Below are 16,592 nucleotides of genomic sequence, written 5' to 3' on the forward strand. Positions count from 1 at the left end.
AGAGGCTGAATTTCCCCACAAGGGCCAAAGACTGCACACATTAGGTTGTTCTCAGTTGTTTAAAGGCCTCATCCACTTCTTCCTGGTCAGGGGTCCCACAGCAGACACTCACCACGATGTTACCCAGAGCAAACTGCTCCTCAGTCTTAGCCCATAAGCTCTCCATTGGCTCAACGTCCATCCCCAGGTAGAGCTCCAAGCTCTGCGGTTGAAGGGTTACCTCACATGTCACTGCCCTACTTTGAAAGGGTCCCTCCCTAGCCCTCTTAACTTGATTTAAAAATGGAAAACTGATCACATCATTATATGAAGTTTCTACTTCATATAATTACTTTTTGAGTAGAAAAGGAGTGGGAAAATTAAATTTCTGAAACATGCACAGTAAGGAATGATCACTCCAAGCATGAAAACACACAGGGTCTACAGAACTAATTTATTCTCTAACTACTGCATAAGCCAACCATGAGCTCCAAGTACTCATGGGGAAAAGCTAAATTAGTGCCACTCAACTCCCTGGCAGCTGCCATGAATGGTCACATTACAGAACTATAAAACAATTGTTTACAAAGAACTTTAGGACAGATTACACAGTTGCTACAAATATAATATACTAGACAGCTCTCAAGTTTGCAATTTTGCACACACAATATGGTTCTATCTGCATAACTACTGTATAACATTAACTCTACCTGAAAATCAGAACCTTTTTAGACATACTGGAACAATCTACCCATGCCCTTAACTGCTTTTGTAGACATCAATTTTCAATGTTAGCAAGCAATAGCAGCTGACAACTTGTCACTTTTCCTACCACAGAGGATTAAGAAGATACCCAGAAAAACAAGTTGTCTAACAGTCACCTAAAAGGTAAATTATTTATTGAGATTTACACATTTCCTTCTTGCTTTCACTTTTAGAGACCTCAAGATAGATTAGCCTGCCTCCAAGCAGATGTGCCTTGTGTATTAAGTATTTCCACCTGGTTTATACAACACACTATTATTCTTTACTAGAAAGCCCACCTATTGGCATTTGGCATACACAGCAACTGGTACACCAGGAACAGCAAGCTGCATAAAAAATTAAAACCAATTTTCATTGGGAAGGAGGAAGTTGCACAGTTTATTCCTGCAATATGAGTAACAGCCTATTGAAGGAATAAATAAAAGCAAGAATATAAAACCTAAAATGCAGCTGTGTGTACAGCATTACAAAACCTGAGACTCAGCAAACTTAAAGAACCAGCCAAGCTTACTATCACATCTTATGAAATAAAATGTATAAATTTTTAAGCAGTCCAGCAGAGTAGTTTACACACTACTTCAATTAAAACTCTCCCCTCACTCCATCAGCACAGATATGAAAGCATTACCATCTGGTACATACCTTATTTTCCCCTGCTCTGTTAAGTCTCCATCACTGTGTAATATTGTTGTTAGCAGTCTCAGAGTAGAAGTACCTGACTTGCTGTGGTTGTTCTTCATTCCTAGCAACCATCGAACCATCATCTTGATGGCCTGAATCTGAAAAAAAAAATTGATACCAAAAAGTCAAATCATATTAGAAGCCTCATTTTTAAAATAATCTTTATCTTAATTTAATCATATGGTATTTTTTCCCAAGTGCTTTTTGCTGGTACAAACATAAGTCTATCAGGACTGCAAAACATCATTTAAATAATGAAAGATAACCAGACATACTCTCACTAGACAGCAACTTTTCACTGAAAGCCTCTAATATGTATTACAGCAAATAAAAATTATACATTTGGTTAAAGTTTGAGCTGCTTCTTCTATAAGCAATCACCTATTTTGTCCTTTGAAAGCATTTTCTTAATTGAGCTTACATCCATTAAATACTGTGAAATAGGCTAAACAGTTTATACTTACTCAGAAAAGGTTACTGGATCAAAAAGCAGAACACATTTTCATCTTTACATATTCCTAGAATTCACAGAATATTCTGCATTGGAAAGGACCCACAAGGATCAGCAAGTCCAGTGAATGACCCATATGGTGACTGAACCCATGACCTTGGCGTTAAATTCCTGTGCCCTATATATTCTCTATTTATCTATGTCATATCTGAGTTTAAATTTAAGACTTGTACTTGAAAAAACACTTAATAGACATCTTGACTGCTAGCAATCTGTACTACAATAACTTACCCTGGTAAAGAATGCTTTTTTCACAGCTATTTAAAGAAAAGCCGCAAAGGCGGGGAGGGATAACTTGGTTTTGCCAATGGAAACATCAAGTGTTTTGAGGCACCATATGCAGAATCCAGCAACTATCATGAAACACTGAATAATTTCACATTTCTTTAGTGAAAATAAAGCATCAATTTGGAGATTAAGTTTGTTTCAGTATTTGAATCCCTTTATCCTTTCATTTTCCTTGCTTATGACAGCAGAGACAATAAAGAAAACAAAGAAGAGTATCTTCTTACAGGAAAATGAAAATGCTCATCTAAATCACATTGATATCCTTTGGGGAAAAAAAAAGGAAACCAAAACAAAACCAAAAGAACCAAAACCAAAACAAAATATGAACTCTGAAGATCAAAACCCAAAAGCTTTAGAAAACTTACACTTTTCGTACATGACAACTTCAAATATTCTCATTAGTGGGAAAAGCAACTCTAGTAACTTTTATATAAACATTCACAATACGAACAAATTAAATTTATCATAGCATAATTGATCTACTCCTTGCAACAAACTGAACCAAAATGGTCCCATCAGATCTCAGGACTACTATTTCTATGTGAGTTTAGTTTTTAGGACTGTAACCCACTTGCCCCACCTTACTGGGTAACACCAGTGAGCTGTAGGATGTCTGTCACTCCAGAACTCAAAATGCAAATGCAGTCTGAGGAGCAGAATTTGTCTTGCCCTCACTTTCAAAGGGTCTTCCACTGAAACAGCTCTAAGTATCCACCAGAAGATTTTAGTAGCATCAAACCCAATATAATAATTGTAACATAACAATAATGGCATCATATATTTTCACAGCTCACAAATTCAGTTTCTTCACGTCATAACCAGGACCTGCAACTGTTAGTGCTTCCCATTTGTTGGGAGGATGGAAATATGACAGCTCTCCTTGGTCTTCAAATAAATGACACATTTGGCCAGAGAACAGACACAGCTACCTTGTCCCTTGACCAATTTCAATCTTTGCTCCTAGTAATTCCCTCCATAATGTTTTTTCCCCAGCTTCATTATCCAAACCTATTCTAGTTTTCCTTCCATGTAGCGAAGTCCTAGTACCACCTCCTTCACAATTTTTGTCTGACCCCACTAGTTTCCCTACTACTTTGCTAGTGTTAATGATGGTATGGTGACATTCCACCAACCATGGAGAATTAAGCATTCCCATGGAATCCGTACAGGGCATGAAAATTCCCCCAGTCACTACTACTGATTACCCAAAGACTAAGTTAGACATGACATGAGTGTGGACTGCTGTCATGTTTTAAATTCTCCCTTTGCAACCAAATTGTGTAGTTATTGAAGGATAATTCCAGTTGAAAGGAGTGTTAGGTCTCCAGTTCAATCCCCTGCTCAAAGGAAGGTCAGCTATGAAATCACACCACATTGTCTCAGTTTTAGGCACTGTGGTGTCAAAAGCCCTCCAAGAATGAAGACTGCACAGGTCTCTTGGCAACCTGCAACCTCTTGCTACCTGTTGCATTGTCTGACTGTTCTCAGGCCTTTCCTTATATTCAGACTGAAGTTCTTATTTCAATTTGTGTTCCATGAGCCTAGAATTCTCCTCCGAGATGAAAAATTATTTTTACACAAAATGAAAAGATAAGAAAGTGAAAATGAGACAGAGCCATATGAAACATAACACTGTAGGAACTACATCACCATTATGGCAGCAGCTGGATAAAACTTTAAAACTGTTTTTTAAAATTAATAACTTTATATCCCAGTGATATGGAAGGAAACAAGAAATATCACTGCTACTACACAAGTCACCTGCACGGTGCACAGTACTCATTACAGGTCACTGCCAAGAGAGACAAAATGCTTTAGAACTCAAGTGTCCAGCGTAGGAATTCCAGTCTAACTCATACAATCATTAATCCAATTCATAGTTAATAGTGTACTGAAACATTTCTCTGCAGAGAGCCTTCCACAGAAGGTTTAGCACTCAAAACTAAGGTTATCCTTGGTCAGTCTACATCTGCTGGCTGGACAATACTAAAATTTAGTTTTCAGCACTCCTTCCCACTTTCATACTCTAACCTGCTAGTCTGAAAATCCTCACTGGATATATAATAATGTTACAAAAGGAAAAAGAGGCTTGAAAAACCAGAGTGAAGAAAAGTCCATGATCAGAGAGAAATCATTCATAAACTAATGGCATTGTCTGGAGCACACATTAAGTTTAAGCTCTGCAGTAGTAATAAAGGTTAATTAAATTTGCAAATCAATTTTCACAATAGCCTGTTTTCACAGCAAATAAATTCTTCTTACAGTTTTCAGGCTTGGCTTCAACCGTAAATTGCCTTAAGAATTTCTGCAGGTTAATTCCTTTCCAAATAGACAGATGTATGAGAAGTTCAATCAATATAAAAGTACATTTTAGAGAGTTATTGCAGCTTCACAAATCATTTATAATAATTAAGAAAAACAATTAATACTTACTACTTCAAGTTACATGTATAATCACTCAAGTGAAATCACGTCTATTTAAAATTAGCACTTCATTAATTTAAAACAAAGGTGCATTCTCTTTAAACCATTTTTGGAGTATACTGTGTAACTATGGAGTTGCACAAACATGAAAACTATCCTTTGTGGAGTTAAAAAACTAAAAGCAACAAATCAAATTCAAAAAAAGCCAAGCCTTTTCAGTAATATGTTCTGTACCGAACTGCAAACGAAAGTACGACCTAGCAGAAAAGAAGGTCGGCTAGGAAGTGTTTAACAATTTTGAGAGAAGGCAAAGAACTTTTTAAAACCAGAGCCACTCTACTCAGAAGATATTAGAAACTAAACAACTGATATAACATAGAGCATAATATAAAAGACAAGCATCTCATTCTGAAAGAAGTGAAAGCAAAAATCTATCCCTGCTCTGAGGGGCATTTAAAAACCAAATACAGATATAGAACATATTTTCCACATCGTGAGTCTATTTCTAATTCATTGAAAAATTGATTGACAGTATCTCTTACAGAGCACAGAAAATGTAATGCACTTTCTTCAAAATAAGAGAAAGCTTGAGACGACATTTTTAAGTAAAGTACCAAAACAAACCCTCCACTATTTTAAAGTGATGTTTTTTTCTCTAATACACATTGCAAACACAGAAAAATAAACACTCTAACCGATTTATTCATTTGAAGAAACTGACAAATCCAAACCCCATTTTTCTTCTTACAAAACAGCACTGAAAGTTTCTTGGAATGGCATAAAAATTCAACAGAAAAAGAAAAGACTTTTAACAAAATTTCTATAGTATTTAACTCCTATATTGAAGAGGAGAGGAAAAAATTTTACTTTAAGTAATCCAGCTATCATCATCACAGTCAAGTGTCAGAAAACAAAACTACACCTATAAAGAGTTTATATAAAAGCTTAATCAAGTGTGTACATAAATTTATGCATAAAATAATAATTTAAAAATATGCTCCCAAGAGCAAATCCTTATTAAGTATTACAAACATAAGAGACAGGAAACATAGTACATGCTACTCACTTTAACAAGGGTTTCAGGAGACACTTCTTCATCTGGGACCCAAAGTTTTGTTGTCTTTTTTCCTGGAAGCTAAACAAAATGTTACATTTGTTACAGTACAGTTACTCTTCAGTGAAACTTGTAACCTTCTCTTTCTGTTTGCTTGAAACAGTACAGCAGCACTCCCTGGTCAGCTGTATGCCTACTGTATCTTACAGAAGAAACCACTACAGAAGTGAGATACCTCACTATCCAAGTATCAGCAAATTCAAGATTAATAAAGGCACTGGTTGTTGTTGTTACCTGAAAACTATTCCTTTAGGGCATAATAGCCATTGCTTTGAAAATAAGTTTTTCCATATCCGGTAGATTGGAACCTCACACACATTTTACTGTTTTAGAGTGTGTATCTTTCCCTAAGCAATTTCAAGCAATGCACGAGTTCATTTTTCGACTTCATAATCACTTCAGAATCAACACAAAATTGTTCAAAAAATTGAAATTCAGTCCTCCATTTAAATAGTGTATTTTAATTTTAAATGTAATATACTTCCTAAAAATCACAACTCACTCAAGATAAGAAACAGAATGAAATCATAACAATTTTCCCTTTTTTAATGAAGGCCAAATCACAAATGATGAAATGCTTGCTATGCAGGTCATCACTTTTGTAAGATTCACAAATCAGTAGAACTCTCCTTTCCTGTACCATGTGTTTTGAAAAGAGTCAAACTACATGAGTAAATCAAAAGACAACTATATACAAAAAGCAGAACCAGCATGCCAGATATCTTCCCAAGAACTTGCTGAGTATGATACTGCAGAAAAAGCATACTCTTAATATAAGGTTTTAAAAATACTCACCCTATCATTCATTAGCAAATCTTTAACAATAAAAGTAGCAACCAAAGATTTCAAAGGGGCAGCAAATTGGTCAGGTGCAAGCATGGCTATATGGCCAATAGTAACCAATGGCGTAATGAGGTGCTCAAAATTGCTTGGATCCAGACTTTTATGCAGTGGCTAAAAAAAAATAAAAAATACAACAAATTCAACTATTTCTGATATAATCTGTGTCTTACTGAAGGGATGGGAATGACTTGTCCTTGTCTATTTCAGAAATACAATTTCAAAAGAACTATTGATTATTTAATTTTAAAGATACATTCACTAGCGCATCAAATCTTTCTCAAGTCAGAGGAAAGGTCAAGATGACAGACAAAATATTTATCACCTCTGGATAGTTCCAAAAGTGACAGCTCAAGCATGACCATTTAGGAAACAATGGATTAAAAAGCCTACTTTCTTGTGGGAGAACAAGATCTCAAGCTAGCAATTCGAGTAATGGACTATGATTCAGCCTTCAAGATAAGAGGCTGAGGGCCACTAATTAAAAAGCACATTTGCAGTTACAGCTAAAAAATTCACTTAGTCTGTACCACAATTCAGTTTTCCTAAATTTCTGCAACCATTTAAATACATTTGACCATTTTCAACAGGGGTAAGGAGTAGCATATGGTTCCTCTTTCTATGAATAGTTCATGGTTCCAGTACACAGCCTAACACTTGGTTTTACTCTACCAGCTCTTAAAATACACAACCTAAAACATGATGAATCACGAGATACAAGAACAGCCTCTACTATCATTCTTCAGGCCAAAATCATGTAAGAACAAAAGGTATGGGGAAAAACATATTTCCTAAATCTGCTACAACTTGCAACTACATCCCTTAGTTTACATACGCAATATAAAAGATCAGTAAAAGTAACTCAAGTATTTAATATTACCTCAAATATCTGTGCAAACTGCGTTTCTTTGCTGGAAAATATTGCATGGATGCAGTGAATAGCATACTTGGCTTGACGAGGGGGTCCCTTCTTAGCTTTATGGTGCAACACTGGAAGCAAAGCACTAAACAGTTGTGTAACAAAACAAATAGACAAACAGACCGAGAGATAAGTAATTTCACAAATTGAAAATTTTCCAAAACATCAAACTAACAAAGAAGTACAGATATACATATAAAAATCACAACACTTCTGCAAAAGCATTAATTGCTTTTGTTTGGGTAATTTCTTCAAAAACAAGAAGAAAAAAATTATTTACATAACTTGCAAGCAAAAAAATCCTAGTTTTTGTTGATAAAATATTATGTGCTAAAATAGGCATTGATATCTGCACAGGTACTAAATGTTCTTTTGGAAATATTTTGGCCTACATATTGCCATTAAATTGCAAGGAATGTTCTGACACTGCATATATATATATATATATATATATATATATATATATATATATAATCTTAGGAAAGAATAAGTAATTCTGAAGGGCAACAATATTAATTATAGCAGTATCAGTGACATACTACCTGTCACCTGTCACTACTTTGGGTACATTCATTTCCCTTCCATTCTTCAAAAAGGACTACAATTTAGTTTTTCAAAATCTCTTTTTGGAAATAATACTTTCTTTCAAAAGAATGCAGGATAACGCTACAGCAGATGAAAGGCAGAGTGAGAACTTCCAAAGCCCTATACAGTAAAGGTCACTGCTCAGAGTAAGATGAACAACTTACGATCGTATGTGAGGAAAGTCTTCTTCAATTTTACTTCCTGTATTTTTGAAAATTTGTAATGCAGCTTCTGCCACTTTTTCATCATCCATTTTCAAGCAAGCAAGGAGAGATTCAAAAGTTTCAGCTGAATGAAATGAGATAGGGTGCGTAAACGAAAGTACCTGCCAAAACATGATGAAAGCCATGTTAACATTTTTTAAAGGTCCACTTATACTAGGACACTTCATCAAGAGTCATTTTCCACTGCCATACTGGAACATTTATAATACTCTCCCTGGTTTTGATTCATGATCCACATTGCTCTTCTTTTTTTTAGTAGCTCCTAAAGTTCTGTCTTTATACATGACTTCATTAGATTTAATTTATTTCCCCAGTCTCAGTTTCTTCTCCTACTATTCTGACCATGTACTTCTCAGTGACTACACCTACATTAACAAGTACTGGGTTACAGCAGGAGCAGGTCTTAGGAGAAACCCAAATGATGCTAAGGAAGCAATATTCATATTCCAGGAGTTTTACTTCAGAGTATTTTTAGAATGACTAAATCCACTTTAGGCAATGCAACACAACATGTGCTTCTGAAGCCCATCTCAATTTTGTTCCTCTGAAAGGAATCCAGCTTGTGTGCCTCCAGACTTCATGTTTGTTTCCTCAGGGGAAGAATTGATTCTGCTCTGAAGTGAAATTCCTGTCTCTAAAATAGCAACACAGATATACTCAATAGGGCCTCTAGTCCCCCAAGTTTTTCATATTAACTTAACAGATTCTGTACCTCTCCTTCAGATTCTTGGACTTGGCTGTTTTCAGGTATGACAGTCCTCCCATGTTAAAAAAAATTAAATAAAGAAACCCTTAATTGATCCTCCTTGAAATGTGGTCTTCTCTTCATTTTTAAGTGGCTGTTGATTATTAGCCTTGTTCCACATAATATTCTGACTCATGGCAGAGAAACAATCCTCAAAATCTACAAAGTTCTTCATATGCCGTTTCCTATTTTAACTAAGTTACCTTCCTTCCCACTTCATTGTATGGCATTCCCAGTGCTGGACTTCTACATTTGTTCTCCCTGTATTATTCTGATGATGTACAGACCTCTTTGTTTCGGGCAGTCTTACTCCTCTTCCTTAAATGTGTCATGCCAGTTCATACAAATATGTAAATACTGACTTGGAAGCCTTCATTCAAGCATATATTCTTTCACAAAATCATTCATTCTTTCTTACTCAGATGCATTCATTCTTGTGTTACTGGGTATCTGCACTTTTATCTAAAAGTTCACACCTGGATAAAGAGATTCATCCTTTCAGGTGAATCTACTCAGTCCTTAGTTCACCTAAAATACTCTGAAAACTTCAGTATAGGAGTCCTTTAGATATTAAGGCCTCTGAAGTCAACTCCCACCTGGACTACTTGACAGCCTCTGCTATGTTAGCCCAGTTTCAAGATTACTCATAGTTGAAATAGGTAAGACCCCAACTTAGGTGGAACACAGAGGAACCACAGTGCTGCACTGATGTACAACAGCACCATGTCTACAAATTGCTGAATTCATGCTCTAATAACCAAAACTGCACTGCTACTGTCTCACACGCAACTACTTTTGGCTTACAGAAAAGTTTCTAAATCATTTTTAAAATAGCCTTACTGATGTGCCAAGATGAGCAAGAAGCACAAAAACCCAAACCAGTTTCTTCCAGGTAGGCACCACATGCTTTTGACTAAAAGCAGTAAGTGCTAATTAAAAATTTATTTTAACAAAGTTTTTTGCAAAGTTTCCTATACTCACTGGCCATCAGGACTATACTTGCCTTCAGCAATTCAAGACCTGCTCTGATTGCCTGGTCAGTAGGTACACCCTCATCTTCATCATCAGCTGTTCCATCTATAGACTTGTTCACTTGTTTGATAAGGGCACTGAAGAGGAAAACAAAATATGATCTTGTAGTTACTGCAATTCCACCATGTATGATTACATCTTAAACTTGTGAAAACAATCTTATTAAAGCAACTTATTTAAAACATAAGCCTACTATAAAACAAATATGTCAACTACATACATAATCTGGTTGCCCTCATCTCCTATCCAAATCAAAGCATTCTGAAGCATTACACTAAAAAATATTTATCCATCATGAATTAAGAACTATATACAAATTACTCTGGAAGGATGACCAAAACAAGAAAACAATTTGAGCATTACAAGCAACAAACTCAATAAGAACTATGCTGAGGTTACAACCCACTACAGATTCTTAATAATTGATGGAGAATAACTGTTTATAATAGTTAGTCTCTAACCAAGAGGAAAAATAATAACCATTTAACAATTCTGCTAAGAGCTGATGATAAATTTATAAGACCTATCTTCTGCATATTTTTCTTGACAGTAAGGCTTATGTCAAATACTGCTGTTAGTTAAATAATCATTTCAGCAAAAATAATTTCAGCAATCCTCCCCACCATAACTTCATTGGCTCACTCTTCCTTGAAGTCTTGCTGCCTCATCATCATAACCTTTACTTCCTCAGTTACATTACTATTTATGTCACTATGAGCTAATATTCTGGGTGGAAAGTTTCAGCTGAATAGTCTGGACAGAAATTTGTTTTAAAACAAATCAGCTGGTCACAAACCATACTTCGTCTGTCAGCAACACATCCACTTTTACTGACAGGTCATCCCAGCTATGCTGAATGACAATGCAATTGTTTCTGTGACTACATTCTGGACAAGGACAGAAAAACCCCTACACAAAGTGAAACAGAAGAAAATAATGCAGGTCACCAAGCCTTAAGCCACATCCACCCAGCCTATTACTGCTTGTGTTTAAAGACAAAGTAAGAAACCTCAGTTTCAAACTCTGTGATCTATGGCCAACAACACACACAAAAAAATACCTGATGGATTCAGTATCAATGTGCACAGGAGCAATTCTCTCAAGAAGAAACTTTATCATTTCCAGGAAAGGATTTGTTGGTTGCTTTGGATTGCCCAACTTCTTTGTTATTTCCCTCTGAAATATAAGTTGTGATTAAATTTCTAATCAATTCTATTCCAAAAATATTCACACTTTAAGAGCAATTCTTACCACACATCCTTCAGCCTGTTTGCAAGAACATGTTGGGCTAACAAGCATTTCTAACTGACTTCTTATTTTTTCATCATCTTCTAGAACTTGTGTGAACTTTTTCATGAAATCTTGAGCTTTCCCTGGATCAGGAAGGTTTCCTTGAAATAACAAAAAAATGTTCACTATTTATGCAAATTGCACAAGTTTGGAACATCATACAAACCACACAAAATCCAAACCAAATGAACAAAAAGAAAAACTACAAAAAAAACCCAAACCATAAAACACCTCAAAACAAGCAGACATATCTATGAGGACATAAATTTATACAAATTTCCTTTGGCTAATTGTTTTCCCTACCCTTCACACTTTTTTTTCAGCAGGTCTAGTTGCTCTTGCTAATGATATTACTAAAAGCTGAAACTGACCTCATACTGTAAAGCCTGAACTCCACAAGAAAATGTACTCTGTATACAGATCACCCAATGCAATAAGTGTGAAAAACATCAAAAAGGGTATTTTTGCTAAATTACCTTTTAAGTAAACATAAGCTTTACAACAAACATTCAAAAACAAAAAACAGCATTTAAAATGCATTAAGGAAACATAAGATTTACAACAGCTCACAACATCAAAAAAAAAAGGCATTTAAAATGCATTTCTTCAACTACATCCTCTTTTTATATTTATGTTTATATTATAGCAAGGCAATTTATTGGCAAAGGACTAGTCTACTATTTAAGATGCTTCATAATTTTTAGTCCAGACAGCGTTAAGCAAAGCTGGTACAGAAGGTGATGTAGCACTACAGGATGGTTGGTTCAAAACAAGCTCTATTATGATTTTGTTTTGCTGTATCGAATTTTTTAAAATAAACTGAGAACTAAAAGTATGAGAAAAAATACAAACTAATGAAAAATAGATTAGTATCATGGCCAATGAAGCAGCACAGTTCATTTTTTCTTCTGTATTTTTTCAAAATTGTGCAGTCTTATGTAGTTTATTTTTTTGCCAGAACTGATGGCATTTTTTTAAAAAGGTGAATTTGAAAACGAATTTTCAGAATTGTAAAACAAGTTTTTCTTCATACTAGTTTTAATGCTATTGGCATGGTGGGCCTGGGGAACAAAAAGTGTTGCTTTTGGGTTGGTGGGTATTTCTTTGTCAATAGTTCAGCTTACACAGAACTTCTTCAGCTTTTGAAGTGCTTTCCTTGCTAGTGAAATCCAAACTCTCTTGCATTCCAATGACATTTACAATATTAAAACCTCTGAAGAGAGGTAAGTTAGTACATAGCTTAGTAGTTTAGTTAACATCTATGAATATATACTCTATAATAAATGTTAAAATAGACATTAACACCCTAGATCATCTAGACCTTGATTAGTCCACAATGCAGCCAAAATGTTATGTGATAGGCTTCATGACTGATGTCTTCTTACAGTAAGAGAGTAATTCTGGTTAGTTGCCTTCGTTCTTAAAAGCATACTGCTGCATCACATTTATCATTATTTGCTTTAGATTTTAATCTGCTGCGAAATGCTTTTTTTATAAACTTACCCCAAATTATTTTTAAAGCAAGAAAGCAATATAGTTCTACTGTAATTTTTAGACACTGTAAATACTTTCAGTGACTTACTTGTTATAACCATCACTTTTGAGAATATAGCTTTACTGCTGGCATCTGTCTGCAAGTCACAAAAGAAAAATGGATTGAGTAAAAATTTTTCATTTTTTATTTCCATTTGAATATTGAGCAAGGAAGATTCCAGACTGCATTAACAACAAGTCAGCATCCATTCTGCTAACACATCAATGTGTTAGAAATCAAAACCCACCACTGCAAATTCAATGTAGACACAGGAAGTAAAAGGTAGATCATCGCTACAGAACAATTACATAAAATACTTTTATCACTTTTCAATCTACCATATAACTTATGAACAGCATGAACGGGCTATTTCTGCAGGGTGTAGTCTCAGAAGAACACCATCATTTTCAGGGCTCCTAGCTGTCACAGCTGAATTCACATGTTCAGACAAAAAGAATTATAAAGGACAGAAATGAGATATAATTTACAGGACTCAAGTAATGCTATCAGCAGACACAAACTTCCCATATTCAAATCTCTTGTGACTCAGGAGAAAACAAAAACTGTACTGTGGAATTTCTTTCACCCTGACTGTTCTGGTCTCCTAATACTACCCAAGTCTTCAAGTTCTGGCTAAAGCTCCCATCAAAAAACATTGAGCAAACTACTAATAATTCAGCCAAAAGTCAAATAACCTGAGGCAAAAGTATTAACTCTATTGAATTATGACAGATAAAAGAAATTTGAGAAACATTTCCTTTAAGAAAATCTGCTGTCACACTTGATCATGGTGCTGGGGCACTTCTACATAATTTTGCATTCATCTGCAGCAAATGAAGATTATACTCCAATAGACACAAAACAGCATTCATCCACTTTTCTACATACGAACAGGGAAGGTTATGTATTTTATTTCACTGTACACCACTGCTGAAGGAGAAAACCAGAGGAGTTGTGATTTATGCTTTTGCTCTTCAGAAAAGTAACTTTAAGGTAAGTTTGGTGTCCCTTCTCTCTTAAGTCAGGAGAAATTATGACCAACAGCAATAAAAATTTCCTTAACACATTTCCAGCCTCCTCAAAAGTGCTTTGTCTGACGAGGCCTTGAAGAGGAAATAAGGAGGATGCTCACAGAGTTTCAGTAAATGGCAGAAGGGTAGACTGGGAAGACTTACAGTTACAGAATAATGCAGGTTGGCAGTGACAACTTTAGGTCACACAGTTGAACTGCCTACTCAAAGCAGGATCAGGTTTTGCTTCAGGCAAACTTCTAGTTGCATTTTAAATATTTACAAGGATGAAGATTTTGCAGTATCTCTGTGCTATCTGTTCCCCTATTTGATCACCCTTACTGCAATCTCTTTTTTTTCTTACTACCTAAGCAAAGGTAACACCTGTACGCTATTTCTTTGTGGTAACATCTGTACACTATTTCTTGTCCTATTCTAGTTTATCTCTGAGAGCTATTACATTGCCTACACTTGGCACAGGGATAACAACCACGGGAGAACAAATCAACAACTAAGCTATAATGATTACATGAAGAAATCAGACAGAAGTGAAAAAGCACACAAAATCTCATTTTCTAAGAGGTTACTATTTGATCTCAGTTTTGCTTCCTGAAATAAATAAATGTTTACATAGCTCTGAATTGCTAATGAATATTTGTCTCAAGATTAGTACTTGGACTGTATGTGATAGTCTCACGTGCCATTGCAGGAAGCAAAAGCTTTGCATCAGGGAATTTTGCTTAATTTAGTATGTCAGTTTACACAAAGTTTTACTTATTTATTCTGGTATTGAGAAATAAAAGCAAACAAACACTGTAAAGAACAGTGTTCAGCTGCCCCTCAGACACCTCTCTTCCTTGCTCTGCTCTATCACAAACCATCAAAATTCTCCCATGTAGTCTTGTTATTCAAGAGAATATCCAAGTGCAGAGAACTAGCATATAAGAGCAAAAAATAGGAAAAAATCCAGATGGACAAACGCAAACACGTCAAAAGCATGCACTGTGTCTTGAATTCAATGCTTATGCTGGCATCAAAACTTTCCTGGTAAATAACCGCATTTGATATTTTACAACTGAAAAAAAACTTTTACAAGTTCTGAAAACACAAGGAAAAGTTGAAATTTCACTTTTAACTGAAAACTAGAAAATATCACGGAACTAGCTCAGGTATTAAATGCATCAATGTTAATATTAAATGCACCAAAGAACATTAAACAGTACATGAAAAGCATTTCAAAACAGTCACCAAGATACAATGAAGCATTGTTGTGCTAGCCTTTACTGCACTTAGAACTTAATATATTACAGCATGTTTTTAACACACTAAGTCAAAATTATTAATTTCACTGCAGTATCTTTTTATTAGCAGGACACTAGCATGTCTAATCAGATACTTTAGATATTCCAACCACACCGCTACCCACTCTTCCTGGTTCAAGCAATTCCAGCAAATGGATAATCATTACATTTTTTTCAGTACAAATATAGACACACACGGAAAATAAAAATCACACACAGAGGCACATAAAAATTTGAGCATGGCAACATTTTCTACTCTATATAATTTCTGTTAAAAAAGCATAAGATCAAACTTCTAGCATTAAAGTCAAGTTTTAATTATATTTCAAAGCATATCAAGAATTTAGTTTTATAATTCCCCTACCCAAACATGAGTAAGAACATAGATGTAACTAAAACAAACTGAAATTCACTTTATGAGAATATCCTAAATGCTCAATAAATTCTCATTTTTCCCTTCCAAGCAAAATCTGCAAACAAGAAAATTAAATTGTAGTCTGGTATCTCCAGTACAATATTTAAGAAATTTCTGAGAGGGAAGAGGAATGAATAACCTGTTGGGACAAAAATATTCCAATTTCTTCAAAGTTACAAATCACATGTAAGATAACAATTTAAGAGGGTTTATAAAGGTACTTATTCTTAATTACTTGATTTGGCAGTCAAAAATAATATGCTGGTTTCCCCCTGTTTCAAGAGCCAGAATAGTCCTGGCAAGATGGAATTCAAACACCAAGGCAAAACATTTTAGAAATTTCTATAATACCCCTTTCCTCTTTAATTTTACAAACACTTAGTATACACATTTCCTTCAGCAAATGTAGTCTAATGGAGTATCAGTTGACTTTCACAGTATTTTCTATCTGCTATTACAAATAAGCTTGAGATAGCAAAAAAGGGAATTAAAAAACAGTACATTAACTAAAACTGCATATTCACTGGGGAATAAAGATAAGTTGAACTCACTTTGGGTTGTTTTATTAGATCAACTAAATCCTTTACTTGATGTCGTAGCAGATTTTGACATTTCCACATTTCATTCAATGCTCTAAAAATAGAAAAAATTAAAAGAATTGTCAAAATTATCTGTTCAAGGAGTAACACAACTGTCCAAAATGAGTCTTTACAGTCTTTTCAATTTTAGACTCAGAAATGTACTTATCACCTCAACTTTCACTGAGTGAGCAAAGGCTAAATATTTCCTAGTAGGATACCATGGAAAATAACTTGGTCATATTAGACCGAAACAAAGTTTCATTTCAGATGCTTAAGTACACTGCCTTTTAAAGGAGGAAGTACCTAATCACTTGTCCATTAAGAACTCATTTGTACAAGCCTGAAATGACTCTT

At 35.0% G+C, this 16,592-nt stretch overlaps 1 protein-coding gene across 3 annotated transcripts in view; it reads right to left on the reverse strand.

Moving 5' to 3' along the window:
• Positions 1-16,592, reverse strand: part of PDS5B (PDS5 cohesin associated factor B) — a 101,913-nt gene that overhangs the window by 30,833 nt on the left and 54,488 nt on the right. For all 3 annotated transcript variants that reach the window (XM_064716330.1, XM_064716336.1, XM_064716322.1), the window contains exons 14-23: positions 16,209-16,290; positions 12,980-13,028; positions 11,359-11,498; positions 11,168-11,283; positions 10,079-10,184; positions 8,271-8,431; positions 7,483-7,606; positions 6,558-6,716; positions 5,715-5,783; positions 1,387-1,523 (exon numbers count right to left, since the gene is read on the reverse strand). In XM_064716330.1, the coding sequence (XP_064572400.1) occupies positions 1,387-1,523; positions 5,715-5,783; positions 6,558-6,716; positions 7,483-7,606; positions 8,271-8,431; positions 10,079-10,184; positions 11,168-11,283; positions 11,359-11,498; positions 12,980-13,028; positions 16,209-16,290 (1,143 nt within the window). The remainder of the gene's footprint in view (positions 1-1,386; positions 1,524-5,714; positions 5,784-6,557; positions 6,717-7,482; positions 7,607-8,270; positions 8,432-10,078; positions 10,185-11,167; positions 11,284-11,358; positions 11,499-12,979; positions 13,029-16,208; positions 16,291-16,592) is intronic.

Source organism: Zonotrichia leucophrys, chromosome 1 (genome assembly GCF_028769735.1).
Source record: "Zonotrichia leucophrys gambelii isolate GWCS_2022_RI chromosome 1, RI_Zleu_2.0, whole genome shotgun sequence".
Taxonomy (NCBI): domain Eukaryota; kingdom Metazoa; phylum Chordata; class Aves; order Passeriformes; family Passerellidae; genus Zonotrichia; species Zonotrichia leucophrys.